Genomic DNA, 23,544 nt, shown 5'->3' on the forward strand with positions numbered 1-23,544 from the left:
TGTGAATAATTTGACATCTGGGTGTTACCAATTGTTAGTTTGTTCACTGAACAGTCAGATATTGTCCAATCAGTGAGTATCAAGAATGGTTACACCCAAAACCCAGTTTTCGCAAAAATTACCAGGAGGAATAACAGGGGAGCGACACAACCCAAACTAGCGACTTGGTCTTACCATTCTTACGCCCAGATGCCAATTTATTTATAACTTTTTAGTAGGAATAATAGAGCAACAGGATGTCAGGAGATGAGATGGGTCCCTTTTATAATAGATGGATAAAATCCATGTGTGACCACCGGGGGAGGGGGGTAAATACTTTTCAATGTTGTGTGTTTTTCTTATTTGACCTCAGGCTCATGACCGTTCATTTTTTGAGCTTTGCACCGAGGATGTGCTGAACGGGTGGAAGATTTCTGGCAGCTCATGTCTGTTGTCTGGTAAATTATAACCAGATTGTGTCAATGTATAGTCCCACTTAAAGGGATCCGGTTATTCTTAGCCTATTAGGTAGCTGCTCTTTAGGAGCAGATGTTATGTGTTTACATGGCGGCCATTTTGTTTCTATGGCCACCACATAACTCTCCCATTCACAAGCGGTGACTGCTGACTGCTCCCACTTTACCTGTGGGTTTGGTCACTGTCTGTGACTGAGGAGAAATCCTAAAGAGGTTATCCGGGTTATTTCTTATAATTACCTACCTTTGCCTCGGGTTATGAAGCTTGGTATTCAGGCCCAGTGATCGGTGCCGGTTTCTTTCCTCACGCCTGGTCCCTTGTAAGATGGATATGGTGGTGGCAGGTGACACAGATAGGGACCACCGAGGAGGTAGAATAGTCCAAATTATGTGCCCCGATGTTAGAACTAGCCTGAAAAGACGCAGGTCAATGTATTCAGAAACCTCAAAGTCCATAAATTAAGTCCCCAGATATTCCCTTTAATAAAAACCTACACCATACATACCACCAGTCTGTAGCTAGGAGTCTCCTTCAGTCAGTAATTCACACAAATTGTCCCCACCAGGACCAGATGCTGATTTTGTACATTGACCCTACATTTGAAAGAGCATCATCTGATATAGAACCTACTTCGCCATGAATATTCTCCCTCTCTTCACTTCGCCATTGCTACTATAAGTGGATCCACTTAAAGGAAATCTACAATCAAAATCCCTCCTGATAAACCAGGGACATTACTCATAGATCCAGGCACCGGGACTGTGGTATCTTCTTATATTTGTTATCCATGTTCTCCTTCCTTCTAAAATCTACTTGATAAGAACAAGAAGGGCTCTATGATTGTTACCAGAGCACTATAGCTTCACAGGCTGCTACACTTTCACCTCCCTGCTGTAATCTCACACAGTGGATGGGGGTAAGTGCCTCTGCACAGTGTAATAACCCATGAGCCCTCCTGGCGTTATTTTAGTTGATTGTAGAAGGGAGGAGGCCATGGATAACTAATATAAGAGGATTACCACAGTCACGGTGCCCGGATCTATGAGTATCTATGATCTATGTCCCTGGTTTATCATGATGGATTTTGACGGTAGATTTCCTTTGAAAGGCTATGCTGTAAAGTGATGGCATGCTGTTAGGCTATCCTGTCCCTTTCTGATTGGTAAGAGTCTGACCTTTGAGAACCCGACTAGTCCTATATTCCCAGCCCTGTGTTGACCCATCCACCCATTGTGCACAACTGAAGTGGCAGCTCTTCTCAGTGCCGGGTGCTCAGGATTGCATTGTGTAATGATAACTATGAGTTTAGGCTTCGTCAAAAATATGTCCAGAATTTCTTTCAAAATCCTAATCTGGCTCCATGATAATCTGTGGATCACTGTCCTTTATAACCTGTCCTGAACTCGGACAGAACCTCTAATGAGGGTTCATATCGTCACTGCTCCATTTTTAAGAACATGGAGGTAGGAACAATTGTGCCTTTGATCAAACGCAGCAGTAGTAGTTGGTGGTCCTGAAACCTCACACATGACCCTGAGCCTTGGGTCGGGGGTGAAGGTTTGATCATTTTCCTGTAAAGTGAGTGGAAACGTGGACGCCGTGGTGGCTGAGAGTCAATAAATTTCACATAAACTTTTTTTTTTTAAACAAAATGTTATTTGGAGAACATCCATGGATATTAAACCTCATCATAGAACCAGCTTGTACATGGACAGGACAGTTTTAACCCTTCGGTACAATAGGATTGGCGCAGCGTGTCCGTCACGAATCGACAAGGTGTTTATATACTCACAAGTTAATACCAAAATTGAGAACATTGACTACATGATTCACAGATTTCTTGTAACCAGGACAACAGAACAAGAAAACCAGACATTATCCCCATGCAATAGAAAGATACGATGGCCAGAGATTACTAACGCACCATGACACAGGCAGACCACCCTCCTCTTTATCCCCAGTATAGTCCAATCGCAGGTGGTGAACCGGTCCGTATAGCACCCCACTGCTGTGCCATATACACAGTGTCAGGTATGGCATATTCATGCGGAGGGGGTCACACAAGTCTGGACCCACCACTTCGCATCGGAAGTATAGTAGAAGTTCGCTGTGTCACCCGTCCCCCTCCCTCCCCATGCTCCGTACATTCACAAAACACTAAACCACGGAAAACATCTGCAGGTCTCCGTCCGCCCCACGTTCCGCTCTGGTGGGGGGTTTCACGTCTTTGGAAAGAGATGGTATGAGTTTGGTCCAGCTTCCAGTCTCTCCATGCTCAGAAAACTGTACATTTCTTGCCGGGTCTCTTCACCGGGGGAGGGCAGAGGACGGCACGGATAGCTTCATCGAATACGGTCTTCAGGCCACGCTGGGTGAGGGCCGAGCACTCCAAGTACTTGACGGAACCTTACACACAGAACAATCACAGTCACCTACTGGTTCTTATGTCTAAAGAGAACCTCTCCATCTTCTCTAGTAACATGGAGATGGAGAAGATATCCTAACCCTTTTACAATATACTACACTGACATATATCTTACCTATTTCCCGGGCCATGGCCAGACCCTGGGGATAGGTGATCGGAGATAGTCTTTTGTCCCTCAGCCGTTCAATGGTGTCTTTGTCATCCCTCAGGTCCAGTTTGGTACCCACCAAAATGATGGGGGTGTTAGGACAATGGTGTCGTACTTCTGGGTACCACTGCAAAATGATATATATATATGTGAGTATACTTACAACCTGACGTATGTTGCGTTTCAGATCACATATATAAGAAAGAAGCTGAACGCAAAGAGCAATGACCATGTAGATTTCCGAGTAAAAACTTGAAAATAAAAGTTTGCATATCACATCCCCATTCCCTAGCAGGCATTATTCCTATGATCCTAACACACATGGTTTACTTTCTGCAGTCTTTATATGTTGAGACTACAACTCCCATTAAGCATTGCACAGCAGGATGTGTGTAATGAGCCACCCATCACTCTCAGCTCTTGCAATGCAGCCCAGTCCATAATACACACTATTTTACCTGTCCCCAGACGAATCCGGAAAGTCTGAGTACGGTACAGCAGTTTTCCACCACGTGTGCATCCCCAGCTAATTTACCCTTGTAACACTACAGCACTCCACTCCCTCCGTAACAGCATGAGCAGCTCATCCTCCCTTCTTTACTCTGCAGATATAGCACAAACTGTACCAGCTACTTACGCTACCTCTTTTCCTGCCTTATACCTTACACTGTAAAATACACAGAATAGTAGGTGTACGTTGGACAACTATGCAACAAAAATATTCAAATGCTCCAAAATCCAAAACTAAGCTAATACAGGCGGCCCCCTACTTAAGAACACCTGACTTACAGACGACCCCTAGTTACAAATGAACCTCTGGATGTTGGTAATTTACTGTACTTTAGCCCTAGGCTACAATAATCAGCTGTAACAGTTATCACAGGTGTCTGTAATGAAGCTTTATTGTTACTCCTGGTTCTTATGACAACAAAACATTTTTAAAATCCAATTGTCACAGAAACCAAAAAAATTTGGACTTGGGTTACAATGATAAAATATAAAAATATACAGTTCCGACCTACATACAAACTCAACTTAAGAAGAAACCTACAGAACCGATCTTGTATGTAACCCGGGGACTGCCTGTACATAGGAGGTGTAAAGTTGGACTAGTATTCAGTATAAGACACTGGGGCACATTTACTTACCCGCTCCAGTCATGATCCCGCGGCGCGTTGTCCGACGAGGATTCGGGTCTGCCAGGATTCACTAAGGTCCGTGCGCCCCATATCCAGCAGGTGTCGCTGCTGTGCTGAGGTCCGCCGGAGTTCACCTTCTTCGTCACGGTGCATGTAAGTGCTGATCTTGCGACACAAATTCTTTTTAAAATTCCGCGTTTTTTCCGAATCCGTCGAGTTGTCCGACGGCCACGCCCTCCGATTTCTGTCGAGTGAAAGCCGGCGCCGATGTGCCAAAATCTGATCACGTGCGCCAAAATCCCGGGGCAATTTGGCGTAAATTGGAAATCTCCGGGAAACCCGACGAAGGTGCGCGATTTGGACCCTTAGTAAATGAGCCCCAATGTGATAATGCTGGTGCAGTGTGAGATTGTCTACTAACTTTTAGACACTTCAGAAAGATTACCCACAGTGTTTTCAGGGATACACTACATTTACGGCTTCTTACCTTCGCTCTAACGTTCTCAAAAGAAGCGGGACTGACTAGAGAGAAGCAGATCAGGAAGACGTCCTAGAGGAGGCAAGAGAGACATAAACTGATGAGGATCAATACTACGCTCTGTAGCGATCACTTATCGAAGCTGGATTTATGTTTCTTTTAGTCAATGGAATAGCTTGAGGGGCAGACTATACGTTGGGTACGGACATTTTCATATCTTGCAATAGCATCTCCTGCTCTAGCGGTGAAGTCCCAATGCATCTTCCACCTCCCCCACCCCCAACTTTCATTGGAAAATTTTGGACAACCGTACACATGAGAGGGAGAGTCAATGGAGGTGAAATACGTAGGTTTGACCAACGTGAATCTAAATGTATGGCGTTCCTTGAACTTAACACTCACAGTTTGAGGATAGGACAAAGGTCGGAGTCGGTCATAATCTTCTTGACCTGCTGTGTCCCATAGGCCAAGATTAACCGGTTTTCCATCCACCATCACATTGGCTGAGTAGTTATCGAACCTGTGAGAGAACAGCGCAGGACAATATGGGACATACAATTCAGAAACTTTGGAGGATCTCTACCCCATACCTCAGCAATCTCCACATCTCCATCAAAGATAAACTCACCAAAGTAGGGCGCAGTTTTCACCCTCTCCGCTTTCTTGGGAGAGAAATCCAAAAAACAGACCCCATATTTATTTAGAGATCAAAATGACTATTCCAATGTAGACCCTTATACCAGAGATTAAAGGAATTGTCCTCCGTTCTTTATCACTGACAACTTGTCTGGATGTGCTGAGGGTCATAGGACCAACTTTCAGCAATCAGTGAGCTCCTTGGATCATTCGCTTCCACTTACATCCCAGTGACATCCTTCAGGTCCAAGAGGGTCACTGACTGCTCGGAGTGGGTCCCATGACCCAGGACACATACAATGGGGCAGGTGACACTGAGAATAAGGGGGGAGGGTAGGGGGTGACACCCCCACTGTGGAGAGTGTGGCTTTCTTCACATATATTCATTACATGGTCAGTAAATAGCTAATGGTCATAATAACAATAATATATCAAGTAAGTCAATAAAAAAAGACTGTAACTAGATGAAACATTTGATTCCAGAAATCTGGGCACATTCTTGGTACATGAGGCTGAATACTCACACAGTTGGGATGTATTCACCGGGGAAAGCATTAGTCGTGTAGCTAATGAGAAGACATGTTTTACCCACGGCTCTGAGGAGAGACGGAAATAAAATATTGAAATTGGTTAACTTAACAGGATAGGTAATATCATTTATGTACATAGTGACTGCACCAGCAGAATAGTGAGTGCTGCCCTGGAGTATAATGCAGGATGTAACTCAAGATCAGTACAGGATAAGTAATGTCATGTATGTACACAGTGACTGCACCAGCAGCAGAATAGTGAGTGCAGCTCTGGAGTATAATACAGGATGCAATTCAGGATCAGTACAGGATAAGTAATGTCATGTATGTACACAGTGACTGCACCAGCAACAGAATAGTGAGTGCAGCTCTGGAGTATAATACAGGATGTAACTCAGGATCAGTACAGGATAAGTAATGTCATGTATGTACTCAGTGACTGCACCAGCAGCAGAATAGTGAGTGCAGCTCTGGGGTATAATACAGGATGTCACTCAGGATCAGTACAGGATAAGTAATGTCATGTATGTACACAGTGACTGCACCAGCAGCAGAATAGTACAATACAGGATAAGTAATGGCATGTATATACATGGTGAATCCACCAGCAGAATAGTGAGTGCAGCTCTGGAGTATAATACAGGATGTAACACAGGATAAGTAATGTCATGTACAGTGACTGCACCAGCAGCAGAATAGTGAGTGCAGCTCACTATGTCATGTACAGTGACTGCACCAGCAGCAGCTCTGGAGTATAATACAGGATGTAACACAGGATAAGTAATGTCATGTACAGTGACTGCACCAGCAGCAGAATAGTGAGTCCAGCTCACTATGTCATGTACAGTGACTGCACCAGCAGCAGAATAGTGAGTGCAGCTCTGGAGTATAATACAGGATGTAACTCAGGATCAGTACAGGATAAGTAATGTCATGTATGTACACAGTGACTGCACCAGCAGCAGAATAGTGAGTGCAGCTCACTATGTCATGTACAGTGACTGCACCAGCAGCAGCTCTGGAGTATAATACAGGATGTAACACAGGATAAGTAATGTCATGTACAGTGACTGCACCAGCAGCAGAATAGTGAGTGCAGCTCACTATGTCATGTACAGTGACTGCACCAGCAGCAGAATAGTGAGTGCAGCTCTGGAGTATAATACAGGATGTAACTCAGGATCAGTACAGGATAAGCACTGTCATGTATGTACACAGTGACTGCACCAGCAGCAGAATAGTGAGTGCAGCTCTGGAGTATAATACAGGATGCAATTCAGGATCAGTACAGGATAAGTAATGTCATGTATGTACACAGTGACTGCACCAGCAACAGAATAGTGAGTGCAGCTCTAGAGTATAATACAGGATGTAACTCAGGATCAGTACAGGATAAGTAATGTCATGTATGTACACAGTGACTGCACCAGCAGCAGAATAGTGAGTGCAGCTCTGGAGTATAATACAGGATGTAACACAGGATAAGTAATGTCATGTATGTCTACAGTGACTGCACCAGCAGCAGAATAGTGAGTGCAGCTCTGGAGTATAATACAGGATGTAACTCAGGATCAGTACAGGATAAGTAATGTCATGTATGTACTCAGTGACTGCACCAGCAGCAGAATAGTGAGTGCAGCTCTGGGGTATAATACAGGATGTCACTCAGGATCAGTACAGGATAAGTAATGTCATGTATGTACACAGTGACTGCACCAGCAGCAGAATAGCGAGTGCAGCTCTGGGGTATAATACAGGATGTAACTCAGGATCAGTACAGGATAAGTAATGTCATGTATGTACTCAGTGACTGCACCAGCAGCAGAATAGTGAGTGCAGCTCTGGAGTATAATACAGGATGTCACTCGGGATCAGTACAGGATAAGTAATGTCATGTATGTACACAGTGACTGCACCAGCAGCAGAATAGTGAGTGCAGCTCTGGAGTATAATACAGGATGTAACACAGGATAAGTAATGTCATGTATGTCTACAGTGACTGCACCAGCAGCAGAATAGTGAGTGCAGCTCTGGAGTATAATACAGGATGTAACTCAGGATCAGTACAGGATAAGTAATGTCATGTATGTACTCAGTGACTGCACCAGCAGCAGAATAGTGAGTGCAGCTCTGGGGTATAATACAGGATGTCACTCAGGATCAGTACAGGATAAGTAATGTCATGTATGTACACAGTGACTGCACCAGCAGCAGAATAGTGAGTGCAGCTCTGGGGTATAATACAGGACGTAACTCAGGATCAGTACAGGATAAGTAATGTCATGTATGTACACAGTGACTGCACCAGCAGCAGAATAGTGAGTGCAGCTCTGGGGTATAATACAGGATGTAACTCAGGATCAGTACAGGATAAGTAATGTCATGTATGTACACAGTGACTGCACCAGCAGCAGAATAGTGAGTGCAGCTCTTTCTCTTCTGGGGTTGTGGGAGGAATAGCTCTTGAATTTTTTACTTTTTTATTTTAATCTTTTTAGTTGATTTTTTCCCCCACTGGGACACCATTACACGTGTTCTCTGTGGTTCTTTTATACGGATCACATATAACAGTGATCTTATAGTAACAGCCCATAGGATCTTCCCTGCAAACACCTTATCCCAACCCCCTCTGCTCCAGGAATCCGTGTGATGTCATCAGTGACATCACAGGATCCCCCTGCAGATACGGTGCTCGGTAGGGGGGTGCTATATTCGGGTGCTGCTGTGACAGGGGAATCATTATATCGGCCCCTTGTCTTAGCAAAAAGTGTTCTGAGGTAAAACTGTTATGGCAACCAATCAGAGCTCGGCTTTAATTTAAAAACCAGCTGTGGGAAAATGAAAGCTGAGCTCTGATTGGTTACCATGAGCAACTACAACATTTTTGTTCTTAGACGCTTTTCATAAGTCTCCACCACTGGAAATATGTAAAACATTACATCCTAAGGCCCCATTCACACGACATGTCCTATCTTTCCCCATGTTACGGAAGCGTGCACCATGCGTCGCTATGGAGAGGGGATGGGTCACTCCTGCGCAGGCTGGCCCTATACACCACCAGCTGTGCGCCCTTCACATTCGTACGTGTGTGTTGGTGGTGTAAGGTGCAATTTTGGGCTGCAACTGCGCCTATTTCACGCCTTGCATGCCTGATTTCAATAACCCATGTGTTTAATATACCACTATATAGGAAAGGAAGTAAGAAAGCCCCTTTAGGTAAACTTTGCCATTAAAGGTTTCGTATAGATTCTATACATAAAATATACCACACATCATACTATCAGTAAAATACACTACTATGTGTATGACTAGGTTTACAATCTACTACACGCTGTACATATAATATACTAGAAACTATAGGAGCATGATAATATATAGTAAAAATACCAAACTTACTATATGCATATCATATGTACATAATATACTACATACTATGAGTACAAGGCTATATGTATAATATACTACACACTATACATAACTACATAAAATACACACAGGGGGCACATTCTATAGAGGACGCAATTATGGATGTCTCTCACGCCTCTGGCACAGTAACCTTACCAGCACAGGAGGGCAGACAGGCCATGGCACAAAGCCTGGGGTCTGTGTCAGTACCAGGAGGAGCCCCTACATATACAGTACCGCTATCCCTGGGCTTGGTATACACGCTGCCAGCCTTGCACGCTGTGCGATGCCCTGGTCCCTGGTGTATTGGGCGCCTATAGGGTGTAGATTCCCGATATACTGATGTATTGGGCGCCTATAGGGTGTAGATTCCCGATATACTGATGTATTGGGCGCCTATAGGGTGTAGATTCCCGATATACTGATGTATTGGGCGCCTATAGGGTGTAGATTCTCGATATACTGAAGTAATGGGTGCCTATAGGGTGTAATCCCCTATAGACTGATGTAATGGACATCTATAGGGTGTAGATCCCTATAGACTGGTGTAATGGGCGCCTATAGGATGTACATTCCCTATATACTGATGTAATGGGCACCTGTGGGGTGTAGATCCCCTATATACTGATGTAATGGGCGCCTATAGGGTGTAGATCCTTCTATACTGATGCAATGGGCGCCTGTGGGGTGTAGATCCCTATATACTGGTGTAATGGGCGCCTTTAGGGTGTAGATACTCTATAGACTGGTGGAATGGGCGCCTATAGGGTGTAGATTCCAGAATATACTGATGTAATGGGCGCCTATAGGGTGTAGATTCCCGATAAACTGATGTAATGGGCGCCTATGGGGTGTAGATACCATATAGACTGGTGTAATGGGCACCTATATGGTCTAATCCCCTACAGACTGATGTAATGGGCACCTATTGGGTGTAGATCCCTATAGACTGGTGTAATGGGTGCCTATAGGATGTACATGCCATATATACTGATGTAATGGGCGCCTATAGGGTGTAGATCCGCTATATACTGCTGTAATGGGCGCCTATAGGGTATAGATCCCTATATACTGGCGCCTATATGGTGTAGATTACCTATATACTGGTGTTATGGACGCATATAGGGTGTAGATCCCCTATATACTGTTGTAATGGGCGCCTACAGGGTGTAGATCCGCTATATACGGCTGTAATGGGCGGCTATAGGATGTGCTGGACATGTGCCGGGTGTGCGGGGGGCTGCACACATGGGTGACGGCTGGGGGTGCACATACATGACCTGGATGGAGAGCAGTGGGTGCAGCCAGGATGATACAGGAGAATTACACCCGGGCTCCGCCTCTGCATCACCATACACCCGGCGGCCCGGGACCACTCACCCATCTCCTACCACCACGCATTTGATGGCCTGCATTTCACGGGCGAATGTGATCCGGCTGGAAGCAGAACACCGGAGATACCGGGAGCAGGGAAGCCTGGACGAGCCGAACTGATGGCAACTGACACATCCGAGCGCTGGCGGAAATAGCCGAGTGTCACTCCGAATGCTGACGAGACGAGACACTACAGACAGGTCTACCGAGACGAAAATAGCCGAGCGTAGGAACGAATGCTGCCGAAAATAGACGAGACGGGAACTATGGAAATTACTACGGAAACGAAGAGCGTCGAGCGTCATTCCGAAGGCCTCCGGAAATAGCCGAGACGCGGGACATAGAAATGAATGTAGAGACGGAAATAGCCGAGTAATTATTCCGTGAATAGACCATAATTGAGGAGATTGGGCCAAATAAATCATTATAAAATATATTCCCTTATAAAAGTAGAACTACTGCTCTATTACTAATTCCAACTTCATTTGATTGACATTTATGAGAGACTCTTGTGTCTCTCTTCCATACAGGGTTAACTAACGGATTATACCCCAAAAAACACACCCCAAATCCACTGGGCCATTCGGACCCAGTGTGATCAGAACTGTAGCCCACCGTGTCCTTACAAATGCTTCATATAGCAATTTAAGGGCAGTCTCATAGAAGTTAGAGCCACAGCATGGATGGGCTCTGGTAACGCCCCCCTCCCCCCCCCAGAGCTCTTCAGGCTCATAAGAATAATTTTAAAAGTTGATTTTAGAAGGAAGGAGGACGTGGATAACAAGCTGTGTGTCAGTGTCTCAGTCTCCTCTCCTACACACTATTCAGAATGCTGACAATTACTAGGATTGGCTATGGGAACCTGTCAGCAGCTAAAAATCACATTCCCGATGACAGGTTCGCTTTAAGGGTCAACAGTCCCAATGCTTCCAAAATATCGCTTTTCATTTGACACATCTTGCCTAGTAGGTCAGGGCAGGGTCTTCGTGATGTGTGACCATTGTTTCACATGGGCTATTACCATGGGCTCTCAAGAAGCGGGCACTCCAAGCTTATTTGGGCACCATAAGGAGGGAGGAGTCCATAGAATGAGCACCAGCCAAAGCTGAGCCTTGATGTAGTGTTATAGGAAGATGCCCTGTATGCAGCTGGCATTTAGTGTACTAGCATTTCTGGCCATACAAATCTGCAGACAGTGTTAGAATTGTCCCTGGAGATTGGTGTAATCATACCTTTGTGTATATTGCTAGTAGCAGCAGCAGCACATGCATTTATATTCCAGGATTGTAGCTGGACTGCTGAAGTACCCTTACACGTCTGTGTTCTGTGCATTCAAATTGATCTCAAACTTGTCCAGTCTGCTGTAATATCTAAAAAGAAGCTTGATACAGCTGTAGCTCAAAGCAGAGGGGAGTTTACCCTAGTGCTCAGAGTCTAGCTACAATCCTGGAATATAAATAGATTTCACATTCCTGCTGCTACTTAGAAAACACACACAAAGGTATGTTGACTCTGATCTCATTGTGCAACCTTCCAATGCCCAGGGACCGGCAGCGAGCATACATTTTTTTTTCCAGGAACCGGTGGGCATTGGTGGTCTGGTGTCTAGCCAAAAATGTATGGCTTGTAATGTCTGATGAAGTGCCCCCTTCCCCTATATTGGCCCCTTTCCTGTTCAATGCCTCCCCTGCTTCCGTTGTTCATTGAATTTTTATTTTAACATAGTTCGGCCGGTGGTTGATTGGAAATCTACCATCAAATTCCATCATGATAAACCAGGGACATTACTCTTAGACCCAGGCAACGCGACTGTGATAATCTTATTTTATTGGTTATCCATGACCTCCTTCCTTCTAAAATCTGTTTTTAAAATTATGCTAATGAGCCTGAAGGGCTCTGGGAGGCATTTCCAGGTCCCTTCTGTGCTATTACAGTATGCAGGAGCACTTCCCCCCTCCACTACGTGAGATTACAGCATGCAGATGGTTGGGGGGGGGAGGGTAGAGGATTATAGGGGTGAGACAATGGGTCTCATTTACTAAGGGCTCCGCGGCTGCACTTTCGTCGGGTTTCCCCTCTTTTTCCGTTTTGCGCTGAATTCCGCCGGGATTTTGGCACATGCGATCGGATTTTGGCGCTGGATTTCACGTGGCAGAAATCGGGGGGCATGGCCGTCGGTAAACCCGACGGATTCGGAAAAAACGCGGAAATTAAAAAACGGATTGTGTCGCAAAGTCAATCACTCACATGCACCAGGAATAGGTTGGTGAACTCCGGCGGACCTCGGCGCAACAGCGACACCTGGAGGACATCGGGCGCACAACCTTAGTGAATCTCCGGAAGAACCGAATCCTCGTCAGAGAACGCGCCGCTGGATCGCGACTGGACCAGGTATGTAAATGAGCCCCAATGTAACCGCCTGCAAAGCTACAGCATGGAGCGGCTCTGGTAACGCCCTACTGGCTCTTTAGCATAATCATAAAAGTTGATTTTTAGGAAAGTGGCGAAGGACAACAAATATAAGAAGATACCACAGTCCCGGGGACTGGATCTATGAGTAATGTCCCTGGTTCATGATGGATTTTGATGGTAAATTTCCTGTACAACCATTTAAGACAAGTATTACAGGAGAATTCAGCCAGGTGTTACTTACCTTTCGCTGCACTGTGTGTGTTCTTAGTTTTTTTCCCCTCTCCATCATGTAAAATACACATGAGCAGCCAAAAATGTAAAAATACATAAAATAAAAATCTTTATTCAAAAGTAATTACAAAAAATACAAAACGCATTGTGGTAAAAAATAAATAGTCATGTGGTGATCCGGGAGTGTGCACACAGTATTGAGGAGAATCTCTGGGGGGTCTAGAACCTCACATGTGATCCAGGTTCTGTATGGGAAGGCACTTACTGATGATGGCTTATTACAGTGTTGGACTGGCCCACCCGAGTCCCAGAGGATCCTCCGGTGGGTCCAGACTAACTCTAAAGACGTCTTAACCGAGAGAGACAAATTTGAAGGCTACTTGAGTTGATGGGGGTTTGGCCACCCGATTCCCCCCCACTATGGCTTATTTCCTTCCCCCGGAGCCTAGAGGGGAGCTGATATAGTTGAGGATGGCGCTCTGTAACAGGCTGGCTCGCTGCGCCTCCTCCTCCCGCATCCTGAGGATCTCCGCATCCTTCAGTCTTATCTTCTCCAATAGGGAAGTGATCTCTCCTTCTTTATCCAGCAGCATCTCACGGTGGGCACTGGCCTGCACTGAGGGTACAAATCATCTCAGAATATATTCTACAATAACGTAATATCGGGTCTATGCAATGATACACAAATGTTCCACGGTAACCCCTGTTATCATGAGAATGAGATGTGACGGACCCCCCTGGTAATACAAAGTATGGGCCGGAGTCCTGATACTGGGGCAGAACAGGCCATGGATACACTCCTACGGGAATACATTAGACTTAATAGGCAATGTCAGATGATTGGTGATTCATACCATCTACATATTGTTCTACACTCTCATAAACCATCTTGCTGATGCTTTCTAATTACTGATAGATTTCATCCGGTGTCATGACTTTATGGCTTTGTGCACCTCCGTTACATTACATTACCCTACATTAGACTTAAAGTAGGCCCTATCCCGTGGCTAGGGTCTAACTTGCTGATCTGTGGGGGGACCCCCACAGATTGCGAAAACTAATGGAGCAGACTAATGTGCATGACCGTTCTGCTCCATTAATCTCTATGGAGATGACAGAGATCGGTGAGCGCAGCGCTCGGCAATTTCCATCAGCTCCATAGAGACTAATGGAGCAGAACGCTCATGCGCATTAGTCTGCTCCATTAGGGTGATGCCACACGTGGCGTTTGAACCCGTTTTTGAGCGATTTTTAAGCAGTCCGTTAAAAAACGCATGCGTTTTTGACGGGTTTTACCAATTATCTTAATGAAAACTGGTCAAAAACGGATGCATTTTCAAAAAACGCATCCGTTTGACAAACTGCTTAAAAACGGACCAAAAACGGGTTCAAAATGCCATGTCTGGCATCACCGTTAGTTTTTGCAATCTGTGGGTGTCTCCACTCTGAGACCCCCACTGATCAGCAAGTTAGGCCCCAGTCTTGGGATAAAGCCTAACTTTAGTTCATGGGAAAACCCCTTTAATAGGGAATGTCAGATGACTGTCACCGTTTGGTGATTCAGACCACATCTACATAATGAGGCTCACTTACTAAGGGTCCGAACGCCGCACTTTCGTCGGACAACCCGACGGATTCGGAAAAAACGCAGAATTTAAAAAAAAGAATTGTGTCGCAAGATCAAGCATTGGGAAGAAGAAGGTGAACTCCGGCGGACCTCGGCGCAGCAGCGACACCTGCTGGAACTCGGGTGCACAATGTTAGTGAATCTCGGCAGACCCGAATCCTCGTCGGACAACACACCGCGGGATCGCGACAGGACCGGGTAAGTAAATGTGCCCCATTGTTTCCCACTCCCAAAGTACGTTCACACTTTCAGTTTTCCATGTCCAAACTAGGAGTAGAGTGAAAACAAAGGAGAGGAGTAGTAGTAGTAGTAGTAGTAGTAGTAGTAGTAGTAGTACCAGTCAGGGATTTGGTCTCTCCCATTATGATCCACGCCGGCTTTTGGCTTTGAAAACTGTATCTGAAAACCTGAACGTGTGAACGCACCCTCAAAAACCATCAACTGAACTTGCTGATGCTTTCTAATTACTGACAGATTTCATGTGGTGTCATGACATTCCATGGCTTTGTGCACCTCCGTGTCTTCATGTGTTCAATTCTTTTTCCAAAAAAGAAACAAATGTTCTCCATCGCTCTCAAAGATGAAAAGGTTAAAAATGTGATGGGAATCCACCTACAAAAAACGTACAGATCTACGCGTTTCAAACTGTTCCATGAGACTCTTAGTCAAGAGACACATTTAACTGTCTGAAAGCCATAGATATGTATGTTTTTGTATGTGGATGTACATCACATTTTTAACCCCTTAAGGACCCAGCCTTTTTTCGTTCATTTTTTGCTCCCCACCTTCAAAAATCCATAACTTATTCATTTTTCGGTGTACAGAGCCGCGTGAGGGCTTATTTTTAACGTAACAAATTGCACTTGGCAGTGATGGTATTTATCATTCCATGTCTTTTACTGGGAAGCGAGAAAAAAAAAAAACCAAATGCAGTGAAATCCGTGAAAAACGCAATTGCGCCATTTTCTCGTGGCCTCTGTGTTTATCGTTTTCACTGTGCGCTCCAAATAGCTTTATTTTTTAGTTCGGTACGATCAAGCGGATACCAAATGTACACAGGTTTTATTGTGTATTAAAACATTTTACAAAATTAAAACCTTGTGTATGATTTTTATTGTTTTTCCGTTTCGCCATCCTTAGACACTAATAGCTTTTTCATACTTCAGTGTACGGCGCTGTGCGAGGCGTCATTTTTTGCAGGATGAACTGACATTTTCACTGCTACCATTTTGGGGACTGTACTGCCTTTTGATCACTTTGTGTTAAAATTTTTATATGCTGCCAAACGTCGAAAAAACTGGAATTTTGGACATCTAGACGGGTTTTCCCCGTTACGGGGTAAAACACTGGAAATAACCTTTATTATATTTTGATAGACCGAACATTTTGGGATGTGGTGACACCTTACATGTTTAAGATTTTACTTGTTTATTTATTTTTATATCAGTTCTAAGGCGAGGGGGGGGGATCTGAACTTTTAGGTTTTATTAATTTTTTTTATTATGATATTTTTTTTTACTATTTTTCAGTCCCCCTAGGGTACATTATCTCTAGGTTGTCCGATTCATCCTACCATATACTGCCATACTACACTCTGTGAACCCTCTTCATATTTTTTTTTTAGCGCTCCATGAAGTAGATATACGTCATGGAGCGTGAAGAGGTTATCATGCTTCAAGGACATCTACCACCAGGATGAAGGATTGTAAACCAAGCACCGACATACTGGTGGGTGCCCCCTCTGGCAGGATCTGCTTTTATTTTAGCCTCTTATGCCCTAGTCTTTAAGAATAAAAAGGCTTTTTAAATTATGCAAATGAGCCTGAGGGGCTCCAGGCTCCATTGGAGTTAATGGAGCCTGGAGCCCCTCAGGCTCATTTGCATTATGCATAATTTTTTAATCCCTTTTTCTTAAAAACAAGGGTGTAGGAAGCTAAAAGAACAGCAGATCCTACCAGAGGGGGCACACACCAGTGATCTGGTGATGTCCTTTAACTAATTTTTTACTCTTCATCTTTGGAAGTGCTGGAGAACATTGTTTCTTTTTTTGTATCTATTACACCGCTGGCGACGTGGTCCTATTGCCTCCTCTTTCTTCACCCTTAATGGAGTCCAAGATCACATATGAATATGGTGAGATATTATATATGATTTTGTGATGTGAAAGTCAATACATTTTCCCTGCGTTACTGCACATAACTTCATTTATGGACAGCTCTGGTTTGGTTTCTTTGCTGGGTTATCGCCACCTGTTGAGAATTTCATGGCGATAACAGTGTTAAAGGACATCTACCACCAGGATGAAGGATTGTAAACCATGTACACTGGCATACCGATGTGTGGCCCCTCTGGCAGGATCCGCTCTTCTTGTAGCTTCTTATGCCCTTGTTTTTGAGAAATACAATTTTTAAATTATGCAAGTGTGCCAGAGGGGCTTCAGGTTCCATTGACATCTATAAAGCTGGAGCCCCTCAGGCCCATTTGCATAATTTTTAAAACCTTATATTCGTAAAAATAAGGTTCTAAGAAGCTATAAGAAGAGCAGATCTTGCTAGTGTAAACCAGTGTGCTTGGTTTACAATCCTCCATCCTGGTGGTAGGTGTCCTTTAAAATTGGAGACGTCTTCAATACTTATATACCAGTTGTAGCTTCTCCTAGGCAGTACCTTTCTGTTGTCTTTCCAGTGCCGAAATCTTCTCCTTCAGCCCTTCCTGTGCGGTCAACTCTGCTTGAAGGTGTCCCATCCGCTCCTGCAGCTCCACCCGGACCTTTGTCACTTCAGACACTTTCTCTTGGTCCTTCTTTGATAACTCCTGCAGATACAACACGGAGCAATGTAGGACTATGCAAGTCCATGCGTCCAAGGTAGGACTATGCAAGTCCATGCGTCCAAGGTAGGACTATGCAAGTCCAATGCGTCCAAGGTAGGACTATGCACGTCCATGCGTCCAAGGTAGGACTATGCAAGTCCATGCATCCAAGGTAGGACTATGCAAGTCCATGCGTCCAAGGTAGGACTATGCAAGTCCATGCGTCCAAGGTAGGACTATGCAAGTCCATGCGTCCAAGGTAGGACTATGCAAGTCCATGCGTCCAAGGTAGGACTATGCAAGTCCATGCGTCCAAGGAAGGACTATGCAATTACATGCGTCCAAGGAAGGACTATGCAAGTCCATGCGTCCAAGGTAGGACTATGCAAGTCCATGCGTCCAAGGAAGGACTATGCAATTACATGCGTCCAAGGTAGGACTATGCAAGTCCATGCGTACAAGGTAGGACTATGCAATTACATGCGTCCAAGGAAGGACTATGCAATTACATGCGTCCAAGGAAGGACTATGCAATTACATGCGTCCAAGGTAGGACTATGCAAGTCCATGCGTCCAAGGTAGGACTATGCAATTACATGCGTCCAAGGTAGGACTATGCAATTACATGCGTCCAAGGTAGGACTATGCAATTACATGCGTCCAAGGTAGGACTATGCAAGTCCATGCGTCCAAGGTAGGACTATGCAAGTAGGTGTTATATCCTGTGGTACCTACCTGTTGCAGGCCATCAATCCGCCTCTTTAACCCCTCCATTTCCAGGCACAGTTGGTTGTTCTGAGCTTGTAGTTCCCCAGCTAGTTGCTTCTGCTGTAAAACCTGAGTATGACCCTGATCCCTGGACTGGGTTAAGGTCCGTATCTTGTCCTGCAGGATGGCGGCGTGCTGCTGCTGCTCACAGGGGGGGAAATAGTCACATTTTATATAAGTATTGGAGAAATGCATCATTCATGATATTCATCCTGGGTCTTCTCACTTATAATATCCATTATATACCAGCCTCTATATACCAGGCTCTATACTGGCACCGTCAGCAGAATGCAGCCCGTATTCTAGAAAATCCCTGCTTAAAGGGTGTTACCATAAGGGAGATGAATCTTATCTATCTATCTATGCAGAATGAAACTGCTCTGTCAGAGGAGCTGAACACTGGAAGTGGCAGATCAGACACGTCATGTACATAAACATCACGTCTCTTCACGTTACAGGCCGTCAGGGTAGAAAGTCAAAACTGTTATGGTGGTTGAAGTGACAGGTTTTATGGTGGCGCTGTGGGCGGATCATATAGTGGCACTGGGGGTACTTTTAAGGTGGCATTGTATAGTGGCCCTTCGGACAACTCTTTAATAATGTCACTGTAGAGGTTTCTTTTAGGATGACACTGTGAATAACTTGTAGTGGCATTGTCGATGTTTCTATAGGATGGCACTATGAAGGGTGGCATTGTGGATACCTTATGGTGGCACTGTGTATGGATATTTTATGGTGGCACTGTAGATGTCCCTTCTAGCTTGGCACTGTGGACACCTTATGGTGGCACTGTAGATGTCTCTCCTAAGGTGGCATTGTGGGTAACTTAAGGTGGCACTGTAGAAGTCTCTTCTAGGGTGGCATTATGCATACCTTATGGTGGCACTGTAGATGTCCCTTCTAGGGTGGCATTGTGGATACCTAATGGTGGCACTGTAGATGTCCCTTCTAGGGTGGCATAATGCGTAACGTACGGTGGCACTGTAGAAGTCTCTTCTAGGGTGGCATTGTGGGTAACTTATGGTGGCACTGTAGATGTCCCTTCTAGCTTGGCACTGTGGATACCTTATGGTGGCACTGTAGATGTCTCTCCTAAGGTGGCATTGTGGATACCTAATGGTGGCACTGTAGATGTCCCTTCTAGGGTGGCATAATGCGTAACTTACGGTGGCACTGTAGAAGTCTCTTCTAGGGTGGCATTGTGGGTAACTTATGGTAGCACTGTAGATTTCTCTTCTAGGGTGGCATTGTGGGTAACTTATGGTAGCACTGTAGATTTCTCTTCTAGGGTGGCATTGTGGGTAACTTATGGTAGCACTGTAGATGTCTCTTCTAGGGTGGCATTGTGGGTAACTTATGGTGGCACTGTAGATGTCCCTTCTAGCTTGGCACTGTGGATACCTTATGGTGGCACTGTAGATGTCTCTCCTAAGGTGGCATTGTGGATACCTTATGGTGGCACTGTAGATGTCCCTTCTAGGGTGGCATTATGCGTAACTTATGGTGGCACTGTAGAAGTTTCTTCTAGGGTGGCATTGTGGGTAACTTATGGGGGCACTGTAGATAGATGTCTCTTTTAGGGCGACACTGTGGATAACTTTTATGGTGGCACTGTTAATGACTCTTATGCTGGCACTGTGGATAACTCTTAGGGTGGTGGCACTGTGAATGTCTGTATAGGTGGGCACTGTGCCCGGCTAGATCACCCTCCTTTACTATTCTTTCTAATGCTGTTCTTGCACATTGAACCATCTGCCATCTTAATCCTATACCTGAAATGCTGAATTATGAGGCTTCTATTAGGTGGTTATTGTGGTTACACTGAGCGCTGACCATATCTTCAGCTTGTAGCGTCTGTACTGACTGCTATACTCTCAGCCTTGTCCATGCATTATCTCCCATCAGATGGGGGGCGGCTCAGATATTGAAAGCTGCTGCTGATCCTGTGGTTAGGACTAATGAAGGCCGGAGATACAGATAATCCTCACCTCCTCCTGCTGGGCCGCGCTCCTCGCTTTGTGAATCTCCTCCTCGGCCTGGGCGCGTTCATTGGCCAGCGTCATCTTCATCCTACTCAGCTCCTGTAGAGAAAGGTCCATATCTTCATTGGTGAGTGATGAGCCCTTAACCTGGTGCGGATTATCAGTAAGTGGTTGTACTGGTAGGGGGCGCCGTGGTGTTACTGCCAAAACTAATGGAAAATATCTCATCAGTGAAGGGTTAAATCACTAGAACCCCCGAAAACTGATGCATATACTCCGTGTGTGGACGTAGCCTTAAAGTGACAGTACTTGGTGTGGAACGCTGATAGCACAGGTCCTGGGTTTGGGGGACAATAGCACCCACCAGTGTATACACTTTCACATTTCGGGTGCGTATATGGTCTTAAAGGTGCAATATGTGGCGTCTCACCTCCTCCAGGGCCAGTTTTGTGGCTTCAAGACGTTGCATCCTCTCCTCGGCCGCCCTTTCGCTGTCCTCCATGTGTCGCGTCATGTGCTCCACCTGTGATTAGGACCAGTCATTAAAGGGGTTTACTCACTATGTACACCTATCCCCCTATCTACAGTGCTGCGAATAGATCAACTTGGGGTCTCACCCCTGAGACTCTTATATTCGTGCCCTGAGTGCCAGATCCACAAATCTACCATCAAAAACTAGGATAAAAAAAATCAGAAGTGTTATCAGGGCTCCTCTGTGCTGTAGCTTCACATGCTGTTACACTGTTACAACAGACAGAGAGAAGGGCTGGGAGACATGCTCCTGCACAGTGTAACAGTCTGTGAAGCTACAGTATGGAGGGGCTCTGGTAATGTCTGGCTCATTAGCGTCTTTTTAGAAGTTGATTTTAGGAGGAAGGAGGCCAAGAATAATAAATATTGTCAAAGGGCCTTAATATATTATGCTAATGAGCTCCTCCACTCTGTAGTTTCACAGGCCATTACACTGTGTTGCACTTCCTCCATCCCAGTGTGTGAGATTACAGCAGGCAGAGGGGAGAGCTGATCAGCCAATCACTGGTCTCAACAGTCATGTGACCAATGAATGTGCAGAAACGGTGTAGCAACTAAGGACCACCCCCTTTAACAGTCTTACTTCTTTCTGGCGGAGCGCGCTGGTTTCCTCCTGCGATTGCCGGAATCTTTTCTTCTCTGCTTCCAAGCGTTCTGTGAACAGGGAAGAATAAAGACAAAGATAAGAGAATATCTCCATCTCCTCCAGTCTGAGGCCGCCCACTCCTTACCCTCCGCCTGTACGGCCCGAAGCTTCAGCTCGGCACTTGTGTTTGTCAGCTCCTGACGCAGATCAAAGAGCTGCTCCTGCTGCACCTTGCACTTTCTCTCCAGCTCCTCCACCTGTGGGGTGTAAAGGATATAATACAATCAAAATTACAATAAAGGAAATCATAAAAGATTTGCATTTACATGCATTCAAATATGATCCAATTTAGAGATATGACACAGTATGGCGCCACCTGGTGTTCAGAGTGTATAGATAAGGTGGACACACATGATCAATGCCTCTCTTCATGGCCAGATCCTCAATCCTACTCTCAGGATAGGGATCCTTGGTCTACTGTACAGCAGTCTATACATCTCCAATGCTGATAAGACTGCCTCTTTACACTTCTGCAGACCCCAACGTACCATTATTATACATTTGGAGACATTACTGTGGATAATATTTATGCTTCACAGAGGGGGAAGGAGACTGGCTGGGATCTAGAGATATAGCAGCCAGATGGAGAAGGAGATGTACAGCCAACTCATTGGGACTCCATTCACAGATGACAGCTGGAGAAGGAGACTGATTGTGACTATAGTTACAGCTACCAGACAGAAAATGTGACTGACTGCTGGTGATGTGGGGCAGAAAAAAAAAACAAAAAAACATACAGTGATCATTCAAGGGGTTATGGGAGTTGCAGGCAACCGCATAGCAGTTGATGCACAATAGCATAGTCTAATGAGGGGGAATTTACAACAATTACTGAATAGACTCACATGTCTAAGAGATCCAGGGACTAAACAATGGGACCCCACCACTCACTATAATGATAGGAGGTAATACCTTATTACGATAGAGCAGAACTTTCTCATTAGAAGCCGCCAGTTCTTGTCGGAGTTTGGCTTCCCGCATTGCAGATTCCTAGAGTAAAAAATATGCAGATTTAGTGTCAGTAAAGGCAATCAGTCTGTTCCTCCCACTAACATCATTGTACATGATTATATTATACATCTAGTATATAGTAATACTAGTCAGCACTACGCCCCGCACACCTCTCCTGACCTCCTTCTCCTTCCTCAGTTCCTTGGCTTGGAGCTCTCTCAGGCTGGAGCTTTCCCTCTTGGTTTGGGTCAGGATCACCCCAAGGTCTTGTACTTTCTGCTGTGATAAGGCCAGAGCTGCGTCCGTCATGTGTAGCCTGCAGAGAGAGGCATAACCAGACTGGGTATAGATCCTGTAGTAGCATAGATGACCAAGGAAGTTACCATGGTGGATGCCCAAAACTTCAAGGGGAGGGACCCTTAAGATCGATCATCTGTCCTGAAGTGAGTACAAGTGCCAGAATTCCTTTCATAGGTCAATCTATGGGTGGAATGAGGAGCTGACAAAGCCTAGCATTCTGTACGTCTAAGGCTGCCACTAGAGGGAGCTCATCGCATACGCTTATTCCTTATAGGGATATTCCAGGAATCTCAGAAATCTTCTTCCTGTATCGCAATGGTCTCCCAGTCATGGAATGTGTTTCGGCTAGTGATTTCCTTGGACCAAGGGACAACCCATCCTCTTACGTCACTAAGGCCACAGATTGGCGGAATTGGGTCCTGTGACTCCTTCCACTTCCAGCAAAGCCTTCAGCGGTGGAGAGTGGTAGACGAGTGCAACTTGGGAATGGGCAACTTGAGTTTTTTTGGATTCATGGAAAACCTCTGTAAGTGGAACACTATCCCCCTGCCCACATTGGGAACAAAAGTCATTTTCAGTCCTCCTTGTCAACAGGGCTACATGAGATCATCACCTCCATAGCCTCATGGAAGCGAATGGAGCACAGGTCACATGTACATACCTGCTTGTCTTCACAGGGAGGAAGACTTTAAGC

At 45.2% G+C, this 23,544-nt stretch overlaps 2 protein-coding genes across 3 annotated transcripts in view; both read right to left on the reverse strand.

Moving 5' to 3' along the window:
* Positions 1 to 2,104: 2,104 nt before the first annotated feature.
* On the reverse strand, positions 2,105 to 10,836 carry RAC3 (Rac family small GTPase 3). Its single transcript, XM_072112293.1, has 6 exons — positions 10,598 to 10,836; positions 5,807 to 5,878; positions 5,049 to 5,166; positions 4,656 to 4,718; positions 2,997 to 3,156; positions 2,105 to 2,862 (listed from the first exon to the last, which is right to left on the reverse strand). The coding sequence occupies exons 1-6, from the start codon at positions 10,630 to 10,632 to the stop codon at positions 2,732 to 2,734; spliced, it is 579 nt and encodes a 192-aa protein (XP_071968394.1). The 5' UTR covers positions 10,633 to 10,836; the 3' UTR covers positions 2,105 to 2,731.
* Positions 10,837 to 13,330: 2,494 nt separating this feature from the next.
* Positions 13,331 to 23,544, reverse strand: part of LRRC45 (leucine rich repeat containing 45) — a 27,528-nt gene continuing 17,314 nt past the window's right edge. For both annotated transcript variants that reach the window (XM_072112296.1, XM_072112297.1), the window contains exons 10-18: positions 22,731 to 22,866; positions 22,512 to 22,589; positions 21,685 to 21,796; positions 21,537 to 21,607; positions 20,853 to 20,945; positions 20,429 to 20,521; positions 18,408 to 18,581; positions 17,528 to 17,675; positions 13,331 to 13,850 (exon numbers count right to left, since the gene is read on the reverse strand). In XM_072112296.1, coding sequence (XP_071968397.1) covers positions 13,660 to 13,850; positions 17,528 to 17,675; positions 18,408 to 18,581; positions 20,429 to 20,521; positions 20,853 to 20,945; positions 21,537 to 21,607; positions 21,685 to 21,796; positions 22,512 to 22,589; positions 22,731 to 22,866 — 1,096 coding nt within the window. In that variant the 3' untranslated portion in view covers positions 13,331 to 13,659. The remainder of the gene's footprint in view (positions 13,851 to 17,527; positions 17,676 to 18,407; positions 18,582 to 20,428; positions 20,522 to 20,852; positions 20,946 to 21,536; positions 21,608 to 21,684; positions 21,797 to 22,511; positions 22,590 to 22,730; positions 22,867 to 23,544) is intronic.

Source organism: Engystomops pustulosus, chromosome 6 (genome assembly GCF_040894005.1).
Source record: "Engystomops pustulosus chromosome 6, aEngPut4.maternal, whole genome shotgun sequence".
Lineage (NCBI taxonomy): Eukaryota > Metazoa > Chordata > Amphibia > Anura > Leptodactylidae > Engystomops > Engystomops pustulosus.

Bases quoted from the DNA above. Each gene is read 5' to 3' on its own strand.
- RAC3 (XM_072112293.1), bottom strand. From the start codon at position 10,632: ATGCAGGCCATCAAATGCGTGGTGGTAGGAGATGG. The intron at 3,157-4,655 runs GTAAGAAGCCGT...ATCATTTTGCAG, and splicing joins TTGAGAACGTTAGAGCGAAG to TGGTACCCAGAAGTACGACA. The intron at 2,863-2,996 runs GTAAGATATATG...TCTGTGTGTAAG, and splicing joins GGCCATGGCCCGGGAAATAG to GTTCCGTCAAGTACTTGGAG.